Source organism: Bufo bufo, chromosome 9, assembly GCF_905171765.1.
Source record: "Bufo bufo chromosome 9, aBufBuf1.1, whole genome shotgun sequence".
NCBI lineage: Eukaryota > Metazoa > Chordata > Amphibia > Anura > Bufonidae > Bufo > Bufo bufo.
Window position 1 is genome coordinate 107,680,098 of NC_053397.1, and position 23,140 is coordinate 107,703,237.

At 47.1% G+C, this 23,140-nt stretch overlaps 1 protein-coding gene across 2 annotated transcripts in view; it reads right to left on the minus strand.

The window, feature by feature from the left end:
* TPR (translocated promoter region, nuclear basket protein) overlaps positions 1 to 23,140 on the minus strand; it is a 213,965-nt gene that overhangs the window by 24,097 nt on the left and 166,728 nt on the right. For both annotated transcript variants that reach the window (XM_040408451.1, XM_040408450.1), the window contains exons 36-41: positions 15,085 to 15,278; positions 14,690 to 14,944; positions 14,463 to 14,608; positions 12,612 to 12,689; positions 2,080 to 2,274; positions 1,867 to 1,998 (exon numbers count right to left, since the gene is read on the minus strand). In XM_040408451.1, the coding sequence (XP_040264385.1) occupies positions 1,867 to 1,998; positions 2,080 to 2,274; positions 12,612 to 12,689; positions 14,463 to 14,608; positions 14,690 to 14,944; positions 15,085 to 15,278 (1,000 nt within the window). The remainder of the gene's footprint in view (positions 1 to 1,866; positions 1,999 to 2,079; positions 2,275 to 12,611; positions 12,690 to 14,462; positions 14,609 to 14,689; positions 14,945 to 15,084; positions 15,279 to 23,140) is intronic.

Sequence of the window (23,140 nt, forward strand, 5' to 3'; positions counted from 1 at the left end):
ATCTGAGTCTTGTGAGTATAACCTGTTTGCAGGTGACACCTCCTCTGAGAAGTTACTACACCATAGTGTGGTTTCTATTTTTTTCAGATTTCCAGACCATAGCTGAGTTTGATGTGTATAGATGAACTTGTTTAACTGAAGATTTCCATAGACTATAGAACACCAATATCCTTGGACTTGAATATAATAAGAATACTCTCCTGCAGCGCAATCCTTTTTTCCCACTGTATTATAATACTAATTATTCCTTTGTTCTCTGGGGTATAAAAAAAGCGTGTTTGGGGGACACACACAGCACTGCCTTTTTTCTACTGCTTCTTCACACTTCCATCTACCTCATGTACTGCAATCTTCCTGACTTTTATATTTAATTCAATGCTGTCTTGCTGCTCTCGTCTGAATAAACAAAAGCCCTCTCAGATGTTGAGGTCACATTTAACTACAGCATCTGAGGGGTTAGATGTCTGTGGTCGGCATTACCGTCAATCACGGACATTAGCTGCGGGTGCCTGCTATATGAAACGCAGTGGCTATGGCACTCGCTCCGCTACAGAACGGGCGCCATGTTTAAAGACCTAACATCCGCTGTACATATCAGGAAGGGGTTAAAGGGAATCTGTCACCAGTCTTATGCTGCCCTAATTTTTTAATCCTTAGAGTCCATGCCCATGTTCAGGATTTAGGCGAGGAAAATCCGCAGGTGTTCCCAGGGAAATCGATGCAGACCATCCGCATCAATTGGTGCAGATTTACATGCGGAATTTCCTCGTGCAGATTTGAAATAAAAAAAATAAAATGGACATGCTGCAGATTTTAAAATCCGCACAGAAAAAAAAAAAAAAAAATCTGCTTTGTGTACATAAGAATTTCAAATTCTCATAGAATACAATGTGCATGACCTACAGTGAGGATTTTCCACACGCAATCCTAATAGTGTGCATTTAGCCGAACAGCTCCAGAGCCTTCTGAGGAATCCCCATATTCATGATCGCACGTCTCTCCTTGCCCACTGTAGCATCAGATGGACGGAGAGAGACAGAAGCTCATGAATATTCAAGACTCATCGTCTTGAGTTCGATCAATACAGGATTTCAGCAAAACAGCTGGGTGAGTTACAGAAAGTGACCCAGCATTTTGCTAAGGATCTGCCACTATGTTACGCATAGTTAGGACACCATAAAACTGGCGACAGATTTCCTGTAAAAGAGCTACAATATTATTGTGAAGAGCAATGACTGCCAACAAAACTGCACAGGGATAAACTGAAATGCAGTAAAATGACAAGCTGAAATGGCTATTTATGTGCAGCCATTTTGCCAGTGTAATATAATGAGACGTGCCACATTACAAAATCAACTATGCATCTTTGAAAGAATTTACATATAGACAGATTAATGATGTTAAAGGTAGCACATCAAACTTTAAGGGGTTGTCCAGAAATAAACTTTTCAATGATCCCTGCCTATCATACCTACCTCGCCTAGCATGGCAATCTTCTCTACTGCAGCCAACCACTGGCTTGAGATTTGACATTGCCACTGATGAAGCCAGTGTGGTAGTTTGCTGCAGCGGAGCAGGTACCATGCCCAGCTGGAAGTAAACCAGTTGGGGACTGGAAGATAAACAAATGGGAGCCAGCGTGCAGATTTGGAGTGGTGAGGTGCAGGCAAATATGAATATTTCAATAGTAGAGACAAGTTGCAGGTATCACTGAAAAGTTTATTCATTCTCGGACAACGGATTTAAGTTTCACCAAACAACTTCATTGGCATTCAGGTGAACCAATAAATGAGGGTCAAAAGAAGATATTCAATCCAAAATTCTTCTGTATCTTTACTGAACACATTTAAAATTACTAATACATACTGCAGCATCTTCTCCTTCATAGGTGTCATTGCCATCACCACTACCATCTTCACCATTACTTTCATCGCCTTCTTCACCCATACCACCTTCATCATCTTCATCCTCCTCATCCTCTTCATAGCCTTGCATGTCCTGGGAAAATAATAATTTAAATTATACAAAACTTAGAAACACTTCAAACTTGATTTCTAGGATGTAGAAAATTAAGATTACCTCCTGATCCCCTTCATTATCATCCTCCTCCTCCTCCTCATCACTTTCTATAACAATTATATCATCGGGCTTAGTTGAAGAGTCCTGAGAGGACTGCACAGTTTGGCTTGTATCAGAAGCCTGTGTTGCATTATCCATGATGGGTGGTAAGGACTCTTCACTGTCGTGAATCTGTGGGTATTCCAAACTAGCAGACTAGCAGAAGGGAGAAAAAAATAAAATAAAGATAGATCTAGATATATATTTATATTTACACCTAAACTGCAGTCACTTGGTTTTGAAAACAAAATCTAGCAAAGATATCCATGCTGCTATAGTTCAAAAAACAAAAACAAAAAGTGTGCACTGTACAAAGTCATTGTAAGTAGCCCAATTATGTAATATTTCCATAAAACATAATACTGTATGCCATGTAGAAAGCCTGGAGCATGGCCTAAGAAGATAGTACATAACACAGGGATTCAAAGAACAAAGTATTAATGTGTCATTTCCGACCTATCCATGCATAACAGTGTGCATCAGTTTAATCCCATAATAAAAGAAATGGGAAAAGGAGATTTTGTATAACTTACCAGTAAAATCTCTTTCTCGCTCTTCATTGGGGGACACAGGAACCGTGGGTATAGCTATGTCCTCTAGGAGGCGTTGACACTAGTAAAAGCTGTTAGCTCCTTCCCTGGCAGCTATACCCCCTTCAGCCTGGAGAGAGCTTCAGTTTGTGTACAAGCAGTAGGAGAAGCAAGCCAACCAAGAAAAACACGTGAAACACCAACCAGGTGAAAGGACCCAACAGGGTTCTAACCAGCAAGAGCCACAACTGTGGTCGAACAACAATACTGGGTGGGTGCTGTGTCCGCCAATGAAGAGCGAGAGAGATTTTACTGGTAAGTTATACAAAAATCGCCTTTTCTCACCCATATTCATTGGGGGAGACAGGAACAGTGGGACGTCCAAAAGCAGTCCACAGGGAGGGAAAAACCACAGACCCATGGAAGCAAGCGTCCCTGCAAGCATCTAAGAACTGCCTGCAAGACCACGCGGCCCAAGGCAGCGACTGTTGATGCATAAGTATGCAACTAGTAAATTTTTGTGAACGTGTGTAAGGAGGACTAGTAGCCGCCTTACACAACTGTGCAGCCGCAGAGAGATTCCTCCCAGCCTAAGATAGCACCCACCGCTCTGGAGGAGTGAGCCGTGACCCCTAAGGGCGGAACCCTGCTCCGGGCGCGGTATGCCTCAGCACTTGCAGACCGAATCCAACGTGCAATCGCCACCTTGGAGGCAGCCAATCCCTAGCAAGGACCCTCCGAAGACAAAAAGGGTTTTCGTACACCGGAAGGGACTGGAGGCTGCCAATAATGATCAGAGCTCTGACAACGTCCAATAACGTAACTCCCTTCCATAGGGTGTGAAGGAGAGGGACAATGAAGGAAGGACAATTTCTTCATTGATATGGAAGTCAGAGACCACCTTCGGGAAAAGGAATGGGCTGGAGAACCGCCTTAACCTTGTAAAGGGTTTTCTGCAAGAGAGCGCCCCCAACTCAGACACCCGACTGATGGATGTGATAGCTACAAGAAAAAAACTACCTTCCAGGACAGGAGCCGGAGAGATCTCCCGCAAGGGCTCAAAGGGAGAAGACTGGAATGCTGAGAGAACTAAATTCAGATGGCAAGGCGGTAAAGGACAATACGGAGGAACCGTATGTGCCACTCCCTGAAGGAAGGTTGTCATGGGCACCAGGGGAACCAGAGGACGCTGGAAAGCTGCCCCAGGACAGAAGCGCCAACACCTGACCCATCAAGGAACTAAAGGGCTAAACCAAGGTCCAACCCTGATTGTAGAAGGATAGGACCGTGGGGAGAGAAACAACGGAGTGAGGGGATGTCCCGGCTTTCACAGAAGCCCAGGAAGGACCACACCTGAAGGGTTAACTGCCGCTGATCGCAGCTCCCTGTCAGAGGTCGGGTGCCGGCTATTTGATCCCGGCACCCGCCTCCTGTATTTGTATTGACAGGTCAGTTATCTTTATTGGTGGCGCAGTGCGCCCCACCCCCAATATAATAAACATTGGTGGCGCAGTGGCCACAGCCCCTCCCCTCCTACTCCCATCTCTCTTCTTATTGGTGGCGGCAGTACAGGGGGAGGGAGAGACTCCTCCACTGCGCTGCTGAGAAGAACATCGGCGGCGGGGAAGAGAACTATCATCTCCAGTGCCCGGCGCTCTATTCAACTGCAGAGGCGGGTCTAGTTGCAAATGGCAACAAGAATTTGTAAATTCTAAGTCGCATTGGTTGACCATTTTGGTCGCCATCTGGAGCCCTGGGGAGTCACACTGCATTGCTAGCCCCATACCCCAGCAGAGGAGGGGGCCACCCGCAGAGGCCACAGAAATCAGTGCTAGAAGAGTCCACCACCTGACGAAAGAGCTGTGCAGTAAGAACCGAAGTATGTAGTGGTAAAACAATACTGCTCCCACAATAGTAGCCAGCTCTTGCCCCGTTAGCGCAAAACTGAGGGGGAGGCCTGACTATCCGTAGAAGCCACGTACCATACTGCCCCAGTTAAGTAGAGCTAACCTTAAAGACTCTACCTGGAAGGGCGCTGAACAGGAGCAACTGCCCAGCCAGCGCCAGGATAGGACCCCTACCTGAGGGGGATGTCCCACTGCAGCGACCACGAACTTGAGCATTAGCGAAAAGCTGCACCTATGGGGAGAACACACTGTAGCAGCTAAACCAGAGTGCCCGCATATCCACATTCCCAGAGAAGGAGGAGTGGTGGATAGAGAATACGGAGCCAGTGAAAAACTCGCTGGAACATACTCACCATGTATGTGCAATGGTGTACGCACTACGTATTGATGCGGACAATATCATGACCGACTAACAATGGAGGCCCATGGAGATAAGGGTTGTCTCTAGGACACAAGTGATGCTAGGTAACCCCCTGAGAAGACCGGGGATGTAATAATCATGCCCAAAACCAGCACCAAAGGAAAGAAGGATACAATGAGGAATAGCCACCGTATCCACTGGCGGCATCCATATACCACTACAGTAAGAGTACCAGGCCCCGCCCACTTGTGAAATAAGCTAAGGCACCTAGAGCCGTGGCGCAGTTGAATTGCAGCATCCGAAGATGTTTAGCTATCCCCCCACTAGTGGATCCTTGTGGAAAGGGGTAATGCAACAGGAAGCACGGTGATGTGCAACACTCCACCTATGGAAGGATAGCGCGACCAATGGTGGTGCAATTACCCTACCTATGGAAGGTGGAATGCATACGGCAAGTACTTAAGCCAGTGGTAGGGAAAATACTCCACCTATGAAGGGGGGGGGGGGGTTAATGCCCACGGCGAGAACTAGTGCATATGGCGAGTCCTGTACCCCGTGGGAGTGCAATTATTGCACCCAAGTAAGGCGGCAATGCATACAGCACACATTGTAACCAGTGATAATGTCACGCCACCTATGAATCAGTGATTTCCCCCCCCCCCCCCCCCCTCCCCGCAGACAGACCCTCTCCTGTGAGGGAGGGTGTGCCTGAGCGTGACCCAGGGAGGAAGGGTGTGGTGCAGAGATATTCGAGGAGAAAGATGTGCTGTGGTCCGCATGCACATAGGTCTACCCCTCAGAATCTCGCCCCTGGCAGTTGCGGACTGTGCAGGTGGAGACTTATCAACCAAACTACCCAGGTGGTGGAATGAGAACTTCTAGAGGTCCGTCCACCGGATTGCGCAGGCGGTGCATTATCAAACGACTCCAGAGGGTGGATTGCACAGGTGGAGAATTATCAACCAAACGACCCAGGAGGGTGGATTGGGAAGTCAGAGGTCCTTTATTGAATGCGCTGGTGGAGAATTATCAACCAAACAACCCAGGAGGGTGAATTGGGAATACCAGAGGTTCTCCACTGTATTGCGGAGGTGGAGAATTATCAAATGGCCCTGGAGGACGGATTGGAATCCTTCAGAGGTCCTTCAATGGATTGAGCAGGTGGAAATCATCAACCAAACGACCCAGAGGGTGGATTGGGAACTATGAAAGGTGCTCCTTATCCGAGATAGGACACGGGCCCAGTGTGGTACCACACGGACAGGGTGGTCCTGCGTTAGTGAAGGCTGAGAAGGGGGACCCATATAGCGCACATCCCTTTTTTTTTTTTATAAAACTAAGATGCCTGCCTCAAGTGCACAAGAGACAGGAAGGGGTTAAATTTCTCCACATTACTAACCTTGCACTAGGAGTAGATCCCCAGATATGCCGGCCTAAAGAGGAGGCTGGGCAGTGAAGGGTTAAGGCCATTTTGAGGACCAGGGGCGGAGCTCAGCATGTTTCTGGGGAGGGGGAAGTAGGGCGGGAAGAATTTGCACCAGAATGCCCCCCACCCTCCCCCCTACCAGGGGACGAAGTTTGCAGCCCAGCAGGCCGCAAAGCAGCGATCCAAGCCCCTGCGCCTAGCTGATTAGGGTATTGCTAGCCCCTGCATCGGCCGGACTACAGACTAGAGCAGTGCGCGAAATGCACACGTCCGGCAATGGACAGAGCCGGAGCACCGTTGCGGTGCCTGCCGAACGCAGGGCGGTTAAACCCCTCCGGAACGACGCGCCTGGCGTCTGCTCACGAAAGGGGTGGATAATGGTAGAGGTCGGCCTTAGGAAGATTTCTCCTGTCGGGGAGCGGGAGCTGCGCTCCCCTCTCTGCATGTGTGACCATGCGCTCCGGACCTAGCGGTCATTAACCCCCTATGTGCCATTGCCCCGGCTGGGGGACAAGAATAAGCGACCTGTGCCAGAGGGGAATGCTTCAGGGGGGCTGGGAATGGCTGCAGGGGGGATGGGCTATGCTGAAGCCCTGTCTGTTTGAAGACTATTGCCACCAAGAGTGAGGGGGAGACCAACCCAAGAGGGTTAAACATACTTACCTAGTCCCGTGTACTCTCCTCATCTTCATCCTCTTCTCTTCTGCCATCTTCACCCTTTCTCTTCTCCAGCAGGGTCACCCCTTCAGCTACTGGCACCATAGAGATTCCAAATGGGGTAGAATTGGAGAATTGGGGGGGGGGGGAGAACGCATATCTGCCACACTATTATGGGGTTTGTTTTTACGGCGTTCACCAAGTGGTAAAACTGACTTGTGCTCTTCATTCTCCAGGTCAGAACCGACGATACCACACTTTTATAGTTTTTCTTGTGTTTTAAAGGGAACCTGTCACCTGGAAAAGACAATTTACACTAATCACAGTACCTTCAAGTATCTCTCATAGTGTGCCCAAAGATGTATTCATGTCTTCTTTCTGCGTTGTGCTGTCTCATAAAATAGACGTATAAAACTGTGCATGCGTCGTGCGTGTCCTGCAACGACTCCCTCCCTCCCTGGCATCTTCTTGTTCACGGCGCCTGCGCCGTTCCTATACAGCGCGCTCACGCCCATCGCTTCTCCCCTGCGGTGTGAGCGCGATCACTGTCTGCTTGCACTGCAGCACAGGCACAGTGAACATGCAGATGCCAGGGAGGGAGGGAGCCGTAGCCGGGATCGCGCTACGGCAGGACGCGCACGGCGCATGCGCGAGAAGAGGGCGGTCACGGCTACAGGGAAAATGTCCATCAATATGCGGAGGAGCAGGCTTATCCGATGGTTGAGTCAAGGAGGCCGCTGCCCCCGTGACTTCAGCACGACTTCAAAAAGGTGCCAAACACAGTTTTATAAGTCGATTTTATGAGACAGCACAACCCAGAAAGAAGATATGAATACATCTTTGGGCACACTATGAGAGATACTTTAAGGTACAGTGATTAGTGTAATTTGTCTTTTCCAGGTGACAGGTTCCCTTTAATACGAAAAAAAAACAAAAACACAAAAACAAATAAAACTTGAAACTTGTCATCGCAATATCCTGATCCCCATAACTTTTCATTTTTTTATATAGTTATGTCTATGGAGATGTGAGGGCTCTTTTTGTGGGACGAGCTGTAGTTTTTGCCAATATCATTTTGGGGTGTGGCTTTCTGTAGCAGATTGGCCTATAAAAATGCACTTTGCAGGTTATGCTTTTTCTTGGTTTTCAGGTTTTAACGCTCTCTAGACAAAAAAAATAAAAACACATGTATAACAAAGGGCAACATGGTCTAGCTATATAATGGGATTTATCATCAATTAAATAGGCAAATTTGGAATTCAGAATGTGGAAAAACTGGGTAACAATCTCTACAGTGATCTACGGTAATGGAGGCAACATTTGGTATATACATTTCATACATACATAAATAAAATTTGATACTCCTGCAAGACAACTGCAGTTTTGAGAAAATCTTGCAGGCGGAGAGGGCCCCTTATCTCCCTGTCCGACTAAATGCACCTGCATGACATCACAAAACAGGAAGTTCAGGGAAAGGGGTGGGGCTTAGTTCCTTTTGACCATAGCGGAATCCATAGCCTGTATAGGGCTGAAAGATTTGCAGGAGGGGCAAGAGAAACGCCAGGGCAAACAATTACACCAGAGATGGGTGAGGATTGTAGGTTTGTGGTTTGCATTTACTTTTAGAATTGTAGTGTAAAAAATAAAGGAAAAATACCTGCAGAAAATGGCCCTCTTAGTATTATTTATACTCTCTGCAAATTACCCAGCTTTCCAGAGACCCCGATGAGAATATGGCTAGCTGTGGCACGAGTAGACAGCTAGAAGGGGCATTTTAGGTAGATTTAGTATCCAGCAGTCCCTTTTACAGTTCCACATACTATGTTAGCCAGCTTTTCAAGGACCCTGAAAGGCAAAGATAGGACACTATGGCCCACTATACTGGAGTGAGAATGGAGATTTATTTAGGTAGATTTTGTACTTCGTAGTCTATTATAGTATGACCACATGGCATGGCTGTGTGGCTTTTGCGACGCAGCCGTTCGGTGGGCTCTAATTAAGCTAGTGAAGACCGCACTCGAGAACACTGCAATAGCCCCTCGATCAAATAACTATGAAGCAGTCAGTTCAGGTCAGGGGTGCTGCAGCTGGCCAGGGAGATGTGTTTCCCGAGCCGTCCATGCTCTCAAATGGCAAATCAAGCTAGTTAGCCTGCTATATGACAATTATCACTTGATCAATGCATAATAAGTCCAGTCTGCGTTTCGGCAGTCTGGGAAAGCTGGGTAATAACTTCTATGCTCTCCATCACAGCCCAGCATTAGTATAATGCTGCAAAATATCATCTATAGTATCAAGACAAGGTGCGCAGCTTGTGGTCACCGATGCAGCAGCTGAGTGTTGTCACCCAGCTTTCCAAACAAGGCTTATTTTATAGTGGTTTTATCTCTAAAATTACTAGGCAAATTTGGAATGCAACAGTCTGGGAAAGCTGGGAAGTAACTAAAGTTTAAGACCACTTGAAAAATGGCAAAAATCATATTTAGCATGGCTGGATCTTAACAAGGTTCCAAGTAGAGCTTCAACATGCAACAAGAAGAAATGGGAGTGAGACAAAACATTTTTTGAGCATTCAATTCAATGAAAACAACGAATAAACTGAAACAGGCTGTTTTTCAGCTGATCAAAAGTTTAGGACCACACCTCCAAAAAAAAAAAAAAAAATCCCCCCCAAACAGAAATCCAACATCCAAACATGAACTCCATAATGAGTAGCTCCGCCGTTATTGTTGATCACTTCAAAAATTAGTTTCGGCATGCTTGATGCAAGCGTTTCCATGAGGTGAGTGGGAACATTTCTCCAAGTGGTGAAGACAGCCGCACGAAGGCCATCTACTGTCTGGAACTGGTGTCCATTTTTGTAAACTTCCCTTGCCATCCATCTCCAAAGGTTCTCAATTGGATTTGGATCCGGGGAACACGCAGGATGGGCCAAAAGAGTGATGTTATTCTCCTGGAAGAAGTCCCTTGTCCTGCGGGCATTGTGTACTGTAGCGTTGTCCTGTTGAAAAACCCAGTCGTTACCACACAGACGAGGTCCCTCAGTCATGAGGAATGCTCTCTGCAACATCTGGACATAGCCAGCGGCCGTTTGACGCCGCTGCACTTCCTGAAGCTACATTGTTCCACTGAAGGAAAAAGCACCCCAGACCATTATGGCGCCCCCTCCACTGCGGCACGTAGAAAACATCTCAGGTGGGATCTGCTTGTCATGCCAGTAACGTTGGAAACCATCAGGACCATCAAGGTTAAATTTTTTCTCAACAGAGAATAAAACTTTCTTCCACCTTTGAATGTCCCATGTTTGGTGCTCTCTTGCAAAGTCCAAACGAGCAGTTTTTTGTTTTTGAGGCCCTTCAGTCTCAGATGCCGTCTGAGAGGGCCTTAATTTGGGTCGAGGATCGTCCAGTGTCTTGACGGACAGCCAATTGGATCCTCGGGCTCAGTGCTGGTGAAATTATTTTGGGTCTTCCACTTGACTTTTTTGTTCCATAACCCTCAGGGTCATTTAAGAAATTCCAAATGGCTGTCTTACTGCGTCCCACCTCAGCAGCGATGGCGCGCTGTGAGAGACCCTGCTTATGCAGTTCAACAACCAGACCACGTTCAAAAAGGGAGAGTTTTTTTGCCTTTGCCATCACAACGTGTGACTACCTGACAGAAATGGACAATGAATCCACATCTTTGCACAGATTTGGCCTTTTAAAAGGCATGTGGTCCTAAAATTTGGATCAGCTGAAAAACAGCCCGTTTCAGTTTAATCGTTATTTTCAATTAATTGAATGCTCAAAAAATGTTTTGTCTCACTCTCATTTCTTCTTGTTGCATGTTGAAGCTCTACTTGGAACCTTGTTAAGATCCAACAATGTAAAATATGATTTTTTGCCATTTTTCAAGTGGTCTTAAACTTTTGATCTGGACTGTACATTGTGTACCTAGAGTAGTATGTGCAAAATGTTCCCCTAAGTACTAAGTTACTACATAGAGTATAAATATGTATCAGGTCAGTAGGTTTCATGTCCAGTTTGGTCTTCGGCATACCTCCACATTTATCATTACACAACGTTCCAAAGATCCTGAAAAGCAAAAGTGCCTAATTAAACAGCAATAAAAGTAGGAATTAGAACCCTATCATTAGGTGGATTTGCCTTTCAGGAGCTTTGGAAAGATGTAGACCCATAATGGAGGTCACTTTGGCTGTGTAAAGATTGCAAAGTGTGTGCAAAATGGTACACATTAGTTACACAGGGACAGAAGCAGTATATTTAGTCAGTAACATTGCTTCTAGCACAAAACCTCCCTGTACTGTTACCAGTCAGTGAGGTACAGCTGGCTGGTGTTACTGTGTGTACTACTACGGGTACTACCTCTGGCACTGTATTTCATACTATTGGTAACTAAGATTTCTTCCAACAGAAAGGATATGCTCACTGTGTAGAAAAAGTACGAAGCCTAAGGCTCTCAAACTTACTGGCTCACATGCACTAGCAGAAGAGGAGAGGGGAGAACACATGGCTGCAGCCTGAGAGAACAATGTTCAGACTTTCTATGTTATTTTCTATGGTCTGCAGTTGTGATATAGGACAGGAAAGGAGCAAGAAAAACAGGGAGATTGTCACATTTTGTATGTTTTTTATTTGTTAGGATTCTGATTTATAGTCCCCTTAAGCAGGTGATGGGCAAGGCCCTGAAGACAGACTGGCAAATGTGTCTAAAAACTCATACATTGTATCTGAAGGAAGGAAGGTGCTAATGTGCTGAATTGGACAAGTGACACTGGGTGTTGTACTTCTGTGCTGAAGTGGATGCTGTCACCTAGACAATGCGCCAATTGCATTTTCCTATACAGTTGTTGTTGAAACTAACACTAATTCCCCTCATCTTTAAATACAATATAGACCTTTTATTGGTCACCAGCAGTCTGAATAGATAAAAAAATATATATTTCATTAGATGTCAGATCAGGCCAGCAATCAGACCTCACCTGACAGCCCCAATCAGACGCCCAATGTTAATAAGCCCCTTAATCAGACCTCAGATCAGCCCCCATGCCATTTATGAGCCCCATTATGTGCCATTTCAGATGCCAACAAGTGCTACAGAGAAAATAAGAATAAAAAAAACCACTTACCTCTCCTGCTCCTGGACGCCGCCGCTACTCCCCTCCAGCTCGCTCGGTCTTCCTCCTCCTCTGTCTGCTGTGACCCGGGCCGCACAGCGTGAGGTCACAGAGCGCCCTCACGCTGTGCGCAGCCTGCACCGCCGACAGCAGAGGACCAGAAAGCGATGAGTACAGAGCCTTCACCGCTTCCCGGTCCTCTGGTACTAATGAGCGCTTCCAAAATGGAAGCGCTTCATTAGTATTCACCCAATTAGACGCAGGGTCATTTTCCCCCCACTTTTGAGGGGGGAAAAATGAGTCTTATGGGGCGAAAAATACGGTATACTTGCTATACTGTGACAAGACATGGAAGGAAGAGAGAAACACAGGCAATTAAGTGGCAGAAGTGGGAAAATGGGGGAAGTTTAACCACAGGACTTCTCTTGAACGTCTAGGAATGCTTTAAAAATGCACACTAATACGAGTAGAGAGAAAACAGACAAAAGATCACCTGTGCAAGCGTCTCTTGGGATTCTTGATCAAATGAGTGCGTTTCTGCCTCAGGAATATCTTCCGCCAAAACATCCTCCTTAAAAAACACAAAATAAACACTTTCAGGCCATGTACTGTAAATGGCAAATTTTTCAGCAGATGATAGTTAAAGAGCGTGTGTGTGAACGCTAAGTAGCAATCATCTTGCAGTGTAATAAAGCCACAGACTGCCAGATTAACAAGCAAACACTTGGTCATCAGGCAATCCAAATGTTTTGACACGTTAAAAAAAAAATATCGTTTGAAGGCCGCAGATCGTGGTGTCTAATCACGATCTGCCGCCGGCAAACGACAGCATGAGGACAAGTGATGGCATCTCGATTGCTTCTGCCTGTTCTGTGGAGGAAGTTGTTTTTTTTAGTTTTTTTAAACATATGTTTTATTGTTTTCAATAAAGAAATAGAATATTACATACAGGAATATACATTGTATATCTTGTTTTCAAACATTAATGTAACCTGCATGGACCTTGTATTCCCTCAACATAGGGTTAGGCCTCTTTCACACTTGCGTTGTCCGGATCAGTCGTGTACTCCAATTGCCGGAAGTGCCCGCCGGATCCGTAACACCGCAAGTGAACTGAAAGCATTTGAAGACTGATCCGTCTTCAAAATGCGTTCAGTGTTACTATGGCACCCAGGACGCTATTAAAGTCCTGGTTGCCATAGTAGTAGTGGGGAGCGGGGGAGAAGTATACTTACCGTCCGTGCGGCTCCCGGGGCGCTTCAGAGTGACGTCAGGGCGCCCCATGCGCATGGATGACGTGATCCATGCAATCACGTCATCCATGCGCGTGGGGCGCCCTGACGTCACTCTGAAGCGCCCCGGGAGCCGCACGGACGGTAAGTATACTGCTCCCCTGCTCCCCACTACACTTTACCATGGCAAACAGGACTTTAGTGTTCTGGCAGCCATGGTAACCATTCAGAAAAAGCTAAACGTCGGATCCGGTAATGCGCCGAAATGACGTTAAGCTTAAGGCCGGAACCGGCCTTGCGGCAAGTGTTCAGGATTTTTGACCAGAGCAAAAAGCGCAGCATGCTGCGGTATTTTCTCCGGCCAAAAAACGTTCCGTTCCGGAACTGAAGACATCCTGATGCATCCTGAACGGATTTCTCTCCATTTAGAATGCATTAGGATAAAACTGATCAGGATTCTTCCGGCATAGAGCCCCGACGACGGAACTCTATGCCGGAACAGAACAACGCAAGTGTGAAAGAGCCCTTACAGGGCAACAGAAAATAGTAACATTACAATTTAGTAATATCAAGGAAAAAGAAAGGGGGGAATTTAAATAAAGGAAGATAAAACGGTAAATAAAAGGGGAAGAGTGACAAGGATTGGTAAGGTTTTCTTTAAATCATACATTAATTGAGACTTTGTTAAATCGTGTTGTTACATGTAATAGCCGTTGTCTCTTCCACTAGTGAGCAGGCAATTACCGGGAGGAAATGCTTACCTTTCAACCCATCATCTGCCACATTGGGCTGTCTAATACAGCCTTAAATAAATATCTTCAGGTGGTGTCTGAACCTTCCAAATTGAGGTCAGCTAGAAGTACAGGACAAAGAAGGTGGTATGACTGCAGGTTCAGACTACACAGGGTCTGCTTATGTTCTGTATGCCAAGGGACAAATCGGCCTAAATGCTGTTCACACAATGATATTAATAATCAAGTGTAATCATAAACTAGCTTTTTTTTACGCTGGTAATAACCGAAACTAAATTATACATAAAAGGGCTTGCAAAGAAGTAAGGAACATCGGTGAGAAGGTCCAATGCGGTTGCAAAAACATTCAATGAAACAAACCTCTGGTTCAACTCTCTGGATTGTCCTCAGCTTTTTGTTAACAGGCAAGTCAGGCTCCTCCATGGACTGTTCTGTGGTCTCCACAGAGGTCTCTTCCCCTTCTTCTCGTTGCCGTTTCGACATAGAAGAGCTTGGTGTTGCTGAAGCTGTAAAAGTGATCTAGTTTTAGGTAACTGTAAATTTACGTATGATTATATTACGAGAATATTATAGCTGTAGAAACTTACAGTTGGTAAACACGGAAGAAGATGTAGACGGCCTCTCTATAGGAGAGCTTTGGACAACGTCCACAGAGGGTTCTGGAGTGCAAGGTTCTATAGAAGCATGTGACTGCTGGGTGGGCTGGACAAAAGCAGTTTGCTGCTGGACAGCTGGAACGGCTTGTGAGAGTGATGACTGAACATTGGGGCTGGTTGAACGAACAGATCCACTGGTACTTCCAAAAACTGGAACATGCTCCAAAAGACCTTCTGACTGCATTGCTACATAAAATTAAACAAAATTGCGCTAAAAAATAAGCCCAAGTACTATCTTATACTCTATTGCAAAAATAAGATAATGTGCCTAATGTATAACTAATATAGGCATGCAGCAAATTATACTGAAGTTACAGGATACATGCCTTCTTGTGTCTCCACTTGAGTGGTGGGCATAACTGTAGCCGTCGGGGTAGTCGTTGGAGTAGAGACAACAGCTGGGGTGACCATAGGGCGAATACTAGCTCTTGGTGGTCTTTGTGCTGTTGTCACTTTACTTGGTGTGGCCACAACTGGAGTTGGCCTGATATTAGCAGTTGGTGGTTCGGTCATACTGGCCCTGGAAGATCAGGAACATATGAAAAACATAAAATATATATTTAACAGACACAGCTTAAAGGGAACCTGTCACCGGGATTGTGTGTATAGAGCTGAGGACATAGGTTGCTAGATGGCCGCTAGCACATCCGCAATATCCAGTCCCCATAGCTCTGTGTGCTTTTATTGTGTAAAAAAAACGATCTGATACATATGCAAGTTAACCTGAGATGAGTCCTGTCCTTGACTCATCTCAGGGACAGGACTCATCTCAGGTTAACTTGCATATGTATCAAATCGTTTTTTTTTACACAATAAAAGCACACAGAGCTATGGGGACTGGGTATTGTGGGTGTGCTAGCGGCCATCTAGCAACCTATGTCCTCAGCTCTATTCACAAAATACCAGTGACCGGTTCCCTTTAAAGTTTCATTCACATATTTATGGCTTGTTCATAAGTACCAGAATTATTTATTTTTTAAATGACGATTTTATTGCAGACTCACCGCATACATCACCCCATTACTTTGAAAGAGGTGAAATTACCGTCACCAGCGACCTCACTATCCAACTGTTTGCATAGACACATAGCTGTGGTTCACCTGATTAAAACGCTGTTGATCTGAGGCTCCATTCCCAAAATGTTATACTTTTCTTAATATATAAATTAGGCCTTTGGTGCCATGAGAGCATCACCATTTCTCTTGTTACATCCAAGCTCCAGTACTCCTAGACTTGGACTGCATGATAATCTGGGGTAAGAACTATGTTAAGCCCAGGAGCAGAACAGAGACCCACCATTAGGAATGTTCTGTTAGTGAAAGGGGTGGTGAAGTCTGAGTGAATCGGAAAATTGGAATTTTGTACTTACAGTAAAATCCCTTTTTTCATTCAATTCATTGGGGGACACAGCACCATGGGTATACACCCAGCTACCACTAGAATATACCATCTCCACAGACACTAGGCTAATCAGTTTGTACCAATAGCATTAGAAGAGAGAAACAAAAGCAAAGAACCAACATGTCCTGGACCAGGGAAGGAAGAGCAGCAGCCCGGTGACAGAAAGAAATGAAAACAAAGGGTGGGATCTGTGTCCCCCAATGAATTGAACGAGAAACGGAGTACAAAAAGGCAATTTTCTCGTTAATGTCATTGGGGGACAGCACCATGGGATGTCCCAAAGAAGTCCCCGTGGGTGGGAAGGAAATCTCAGGCAAAAAGTTTGGCACACAGGTGCAGGAGAACTGTGTGACCCAACAGGACCAGGAGAGGCCATAGCGCATTGAAAATGAGCTCATTCAGATTCAGTCAAGCATTATGTGTAAGTCACAGTCATTGCCATCTGGTGAAAGTTCCAGTACTTCCAATGAAAACTGTTTTGATAGGGCTAGGGGTCTCGCTTTTTTTCTGTCTAAGAACGATAAATTAAATGCCAATACTCAGATGTGTGATGAGGCAGCTTTAAACCCCACAGCTGAAATGGAGCTGTATTTCTCTCTTGCAGTGGAACCTCTAAACACTAAACCACTGCAGTGGTGGAGACATTCCTCTGAAATCAAAAGACTGCCGCTGCTATGTGTCTTGGCCAAAAAGTATTTAGCAATTCAAGCAACTGCAGTAGCGAGTGAAAGAATGTGGTCCAAGGGTGGGCTGATAACAGGTGGTTTGCGTGGAAGACTGAAACCCAGTACTGTATCAAATTTAATATTTCTAAGTAAAAATGAGTAAAGCATTTTAAATCCCATTCTGGGAGAGCAAAATAACCAATGAAGAAAACAATATGTCGGCTAAATAGGACTAATTTGTTAGACTTGGCTAGTTCAGTAGTCCGTGCAGTCAGACGAGAGACCAGCGTGTGACTGTCACTGTGCATGATTCTCTATTATGGACACTGCTTGTGTTGCAAGAATGCACATTCTAAATACCAATTTAGAAGAATGCTGTGTGTCTTAAGGCCTGACCTTTGACAGAATCCCCGGTGGTTTGGTTATGCTGTCAGAATAATTCTGTAGAATTAAGGCCATGCAGAGACGCACAGCATTATAAATCAGTATAATGCGGTGCGATCCTGCAAAATGAACAGTGTCCAGTCCAGGACTCCACACCAACATCACAACAGATCAGGATTCCCGCTTGTCTGAAAAAGGCTTTAAGGTAGCCATATATACACATGAAAGAGCACCCACAAACTACAAAGAAATTCCCAAAGGGAACAAAAAAAATAATGCCTTAAAACAGTATATGGTAAACAACAATGAGATCAAACATACATGATTAGAAAAAGCAGGACTGTGGTATATATTTAAGACCATACATGGGCTCTGACTTGAATATATTTTCACTTGTCCTAGTAATAAGCCACCCACCCACCGCTGCGGCTATATGATGTGTGTTACATATTATTGGTGCTTCTGTGACCTGCCACTGCCTGGTGGAAGTTGGAACTTGGTGGTGCAAATATTGGCACCTTTACCACTGTCTGATGATTTCTTTTTGCCCCAGTCATGCTTATTCTAATCATGTATGAATGATCTCATTGTTGTTTATATTTTACCATAAACTGTTTTGGGGCATTATTTTTTTGGTTCCCTTTGGGAACGTCTTTGTAGGTGCTAATTATCTGCATATGGATAGATTCCTAAGTTATTGTTTGAGCTGGTTTGTTCTTATCACATAAGATAACAAATGTCTGTCATTTGGCCATTCTGAATACGACCTCAGATGCTGGGTTGGTTCCTATGAACGCCACAGTATCAACAGAACTGCCCAATCATTCAGGCAGTTTAGTTTATTTGCATAATTTTTTGAGAATTAAGTCTGCACAAGGGCTCAGGTGACGGTCAGGACCTTTTCTGCATGGTGTCTGTCAGCTGAAAATATCTAACCTGACAAATCAACCACCACCGGCACCATCCAGACCATGATCAACAAACGGTGACTACTTTTAGAACGCCTAAATTGGCCACTTTATCTGATAAAAACAAATGTCTGACTACAGCAGACAGTTTGTCTCGTCATATCTGTTTCTTTTACACTGAAACTGAATTTTCACTACTGTTACTGTTATTATTTAGTAAAAGGATATGTAAAGAACTATAGTTTTTCCTTTAAATCCTATGCCTACTTAATAGGAGCAATTGTAAAATGTTTAATACTTTACAATTAAAGATCTGAAGCATGAGTCCATATTTTGAGTGTTTTTTCTTCGAAATTGGAATTTATCGCGATATATATCGTTATCACGATAAATGTCTTAATATCGTTATCGTGGGAATATTTTTGATATCGTCCAACCCTATCTCGGACTAGGAGGGTGTGTTGAATATAGCCCCTGGTAATAGTGAAATTACTCCAGGTGAAAAAGGAGATGCATCGGAACCAGGAAAGTCTGCCGGATACAGCATTTGGCAGTGGTACAAGTACCCCCTGTGAAGGGGAAGGCGTACGTATCTGGGACACCACATAGGTGTGCCGGCGTTCTAAACACGATGGTGGGTAAAGCACCACCTACTGGAGAGGCAGCAAGCTTACCTGTGCGGATAAATACATGACCGCTAAAATCCACTAAAGGGGATACCAACCCTGGAGAGGAGAGGTTCCTCAGTGGACATTTGTCTTTGACCACCCAGAGAGATTCTGTATGGTGGAAGACCGCCTGATGCTCTGTTCCAAGTCAGGATCGGTGCAGAGGAGTCCCCCAATGAGGCAGAAGAAACCTGAGGTGTTTTCCCTCAGTGCTAGTCCAGTCCTGGGAAGAAACCAGGATGCAGGGGATGAGCAGCGGGACCTATGAGGGTAGACCCTAGGCCGCTATTGGACTCTGCCCCCTGATATGAACCGAGGCAGGAAGCATGGGGGGAGGAGGGGGGGGGGGGAAGGGGTGCCATAATATCATCATATCTGCGAATGGGCCCAGGCTACAGTGGAGGTGAGAGCAACCCTCAGTCACTGCAGGAGCAGATGCAATCCAGGGGGAGGGTTGGAGGGCAAGGGGACCAGCCACAACATGAACCACCGAACAGGGGCCCAAGACAGTGCATCCCACCAATGACGCTACATGCGGGCAGGGGGCACTGTGAAGATGGGGAAAGCACCCTCTGGGAAGGACATCTCGTCCTCCCACTGGAAATTCCCTGCAGAGACCTCTAGAAGGCCATGAGGCAGGCAACACCCCTAGAATAAAAACAGGAAGCCAGAAAAAATGGCAGGAAAGAATTTGGCCTAGTCCCGGCAGGAGCCAGGGGCTAGAGTAGATAATGTAGACAAAAATGAGGCACCCCCGGCAAACTGATGCTGCAGGATGCTGGGAAGTGGAAAAAAGCTCCAAAAGGCTACAAAAAAGGTTAGACACGGAAAGGGGGTCAAAAGCGACCCCCATTAGTGAGAAAAGTGACCCAAATAGAACCCCTGAATGGCAGAAAATAAAAAAAATCGGAACCCATGTCACAACCGGAGCCAGGGATCAAAGTAGATGCAGCAGCAGAAAATGAAGGACCCTTAGCAGGCGGACACCGTGAGACCTGGGGAGGGATGGAAGGAATGCCCTGAGGGGGAGGGGGGGGGGGGGGGGGGGTCATAGCGACCCCCATGTACAGAAATCCTGGATGCCAGGAAATAGGCAGGAACTGGTGCAGCCTAGTCCGGGCACCTGTAAAGTGAAGAGAAAATAAAAAATAAGTGTAGCAGCAAGTCCTGCAGAAGAGCAGGTCATGTCTGCCTCCTACAGACACTAGACTAAAACGGATTAGCCTAGTGTCTGTGGAGAGGGTATAGCTCACATGGGCAGAGGCAACCTTTTCCATATCTAGTGTCGCCTCCTAGTGGTAGCTGGGCATATACCCATGGTGCCGTGTCCCCCAATGACTTTTTTTTCTCAAACTCTGCAGCCCACAGTGGGGCAACTACTGGACTGCCAAGGAGCTGCCCATGACAAAAAGGTAGAGAAGAAACACACAATGCATTGAGACACTACTAATGCAAGGACAGTCTTTATCCAGAAGACTGTAAAAGACGTCCGGCCTGCAGGAGAAGGCTTACGAAGGCAGACACAGCCGCAACAGTTTCAGAATAGGATCAGGTGGTATTCTGGATGGCATCCTAAGACTAGGTGGTAACTATCAAGTATATTGCCTAATAAAGAAAAAAGGAGACTTTTGTATTACTTACCAGTAAAGTCTCTTTCTCGCTCTTCCTTGGGGGACACAGGAAACCATGGGTATAGCTCTGCTCCCTAGGAGGCGTGACACTAAGTGAAAGCTGTAAGCCCCTCCTCCATCAGCTATACCCTTCAGCCTGGAGAAGAGACTGCCAGTTGCGTGTCCAAGTAGTGAAAGATAACCACCAACCGGAAAAAAGAACTGTCGAGCCCCAACGGGGGCAACCAAGCCGGAACCACAACTGTAACCCAAATGAAGGGCGGGTGCTGTGTCCCCCAAGGAAGAGCGAGAAAGAGACTTTACTGGTAAGTAATACAAAAGTCTCCTTTTCTCGCCCATATTCCTTGGGGGACACAGGAAACCATGGGACGTTCCAGAGCAGTCCCAGAAGGGAGGGACCAGAACAAACTAGACCAACACCAGAGGCATCAATCAACTGCCGCCTGCAACACCAGACGGCCCAAAGCAGCGTCAGCCGACGCATGAGTATGCACCCTGTAGAACTTGGTGAAGGTGTGCAAGGAGGACCAAGTGGCCGCCTTGCAAATCTGCTCCGTAGAAGCCCGATTCCTCTGAGCCCAGGAAGCCCCGACCGCTCTAGTGGAGTGAGCGGTAACACCGAGGGGCGGAACCTTGCCCTTGGCGAGATAAGCCTCAGTAACAGCCATCTTGACAAAACGGGCGATAGCAACTTTGGATGCCGCCATCCCTCTGCGCGACCCCTCCGGAACCACAAAGAGCGAGTCAGTACGCCTGAAAGAGCTGGTTACCTCCAGGTAAACCTTGAGCGCCCTGACAACGTCCAGGCGATGAAGCTTCCTCTCCCGCGGGTGGGAAGGGGAAGGACACAAGGAGGGGAGAACGATGTCCTCGTTCAGATGAAAGGCGGTGACCACCTTAGGAAGGAAGGAAGGGACCGGACGAAGAACTACCTTGTCCTGGTGGAACACTAGGAAAGGTTCCAGATAGGAGAGTGCAGCCAATTCGGACACCCTTCGAAGAGAGGTGACGGCTACAAGGAAAATAACCTTGCAGGACAGAAGTCGCAAGGAAACCGTCCGCAGAGGCTCGAAAGGAGAAGCCTGGAGCGCTGAGAGAACCAGGTTCAGGTCCCAGGGCGGTACCGGAGGGCGGTACGGGGGAACCGCGTGAGCCACGCCCTGAAGGAAGGTCTTGACAGGACCAAGGGGGGCCAGTGGGCGCTGAAACAAAATGGACAGCGCAGACACCTGACCCTTCAAAGAACTAAGGCCCAGACCTTGGGCAAGTCCGCTCTGCAGGAAGGACAAAACGGTGGGGAGAGAAAAGCGGAGCGGAGGAATCCCCAGATCGGCGCAGAACCCCAAATAGGTCCTCCAGGTCCTATAATAGATCCTAGAAGAGGACGGCTTACGGGCGCGGATCATGGTGCGGACGACGTCCGCAGAAAAACCCCTACGCGTCAGGACGGTGGTCTCAACAACCACGCCGTCAAACGTAGGGACCTTAAACGCGGGTGGAAGATTGGTCCCTGAGAGAGAAGATCTTCCCTGGCGGGCAGCGGCCAGGGCGCGTCTACCAGGAGCAGCATGAGGTCGGCATACCAAGACCGGCGGGGCCAGTCCGGAGCGACCAGAATCACCGAGACGCCTTCCGCCGCGATCTTCCGAAGGACCTTGGGCAGGAGAGGGATGGGAGGGAATATGTATGGACGCGCGAAGCCTCGCCAAGGAAGAACGAGGGCGTCGGCTCCGCAGGCTCCCGGATCCCTGGCCCTGGACAGATAGGCGGGGACCTTGTGATTGAATTTGGAGGCCATGAGGTCCACGTCCGGTATGGCCCAACGAAGGCAAATGGCCTCGAACACCTCCGGGTGAAGAGACCACTCGCCGGGGTCGACGGTGGTGCGACTGAGGAAGTCCGCCGCCCAATTGTCCACCCCTGGAATAAAAATTGCAGATAGGGCCGGGACGTGGGCTTCCGCCCAACGGAGAATGCTGGTGACCTCCCGCATTGCTGCAACGCTGCGAGTGCCCCCCTGGTGGTTTATGTACGCCACAGCCGTGGCGTTGTCCGATTGCACACGAACTGGATGACCCTTCAGCAGATGAGTCCAGTGTCGCAGAGACAGAAGGGCCGCTCTCAGCTCCAGGACATTGATCGAGAGTTTGGACTCCGATGGAGACCAAATGCCCTGGACGGATCGGGGAGGAAACACGCCTCCCCAGCCCAAGAGACTGGCATCGGTTGTAACCACCAACCAGTTGAGCGGCAGAAAGGACCTGCCCAGAAGAGGGGACTGCAACCACCAGCGGAGAGATGACCGCACCGGAGGCGATAGATGGAAGGGATGATCCAGAGACTCCGGCGATTTGTCCCAGGAGGAGAGGATCGCCCGTTGGAGAGGGCGGGAGTGAAACTGCGCAAATGGGATCGCCTCGAAGCAGGCAACCATCTGCCCCAAGACCCGCATGCAGAAGCGGAAGGACGGTCGACGGTGGAGAAGGAGACCCCGAATCGCCCGACGGAGGGTCAGTCGTTTTTCCGAGGGAAGACGTACCTCCGCCGCTTCCGTGTCTAAAAGCATTCCCAGGAAGACCAGTTGTCTGGCAGGAGGAAGGGAGGACTTGGGGAAGTTGATGACCCAACCGAATCTTGCCAGAGTCTCTAGAGTGAGATCCACGCTGGCAACCGCTTGGGAAAGGGACGGAGCCTTGATGAGGATATCGTCCAAGTACGGTAGCAG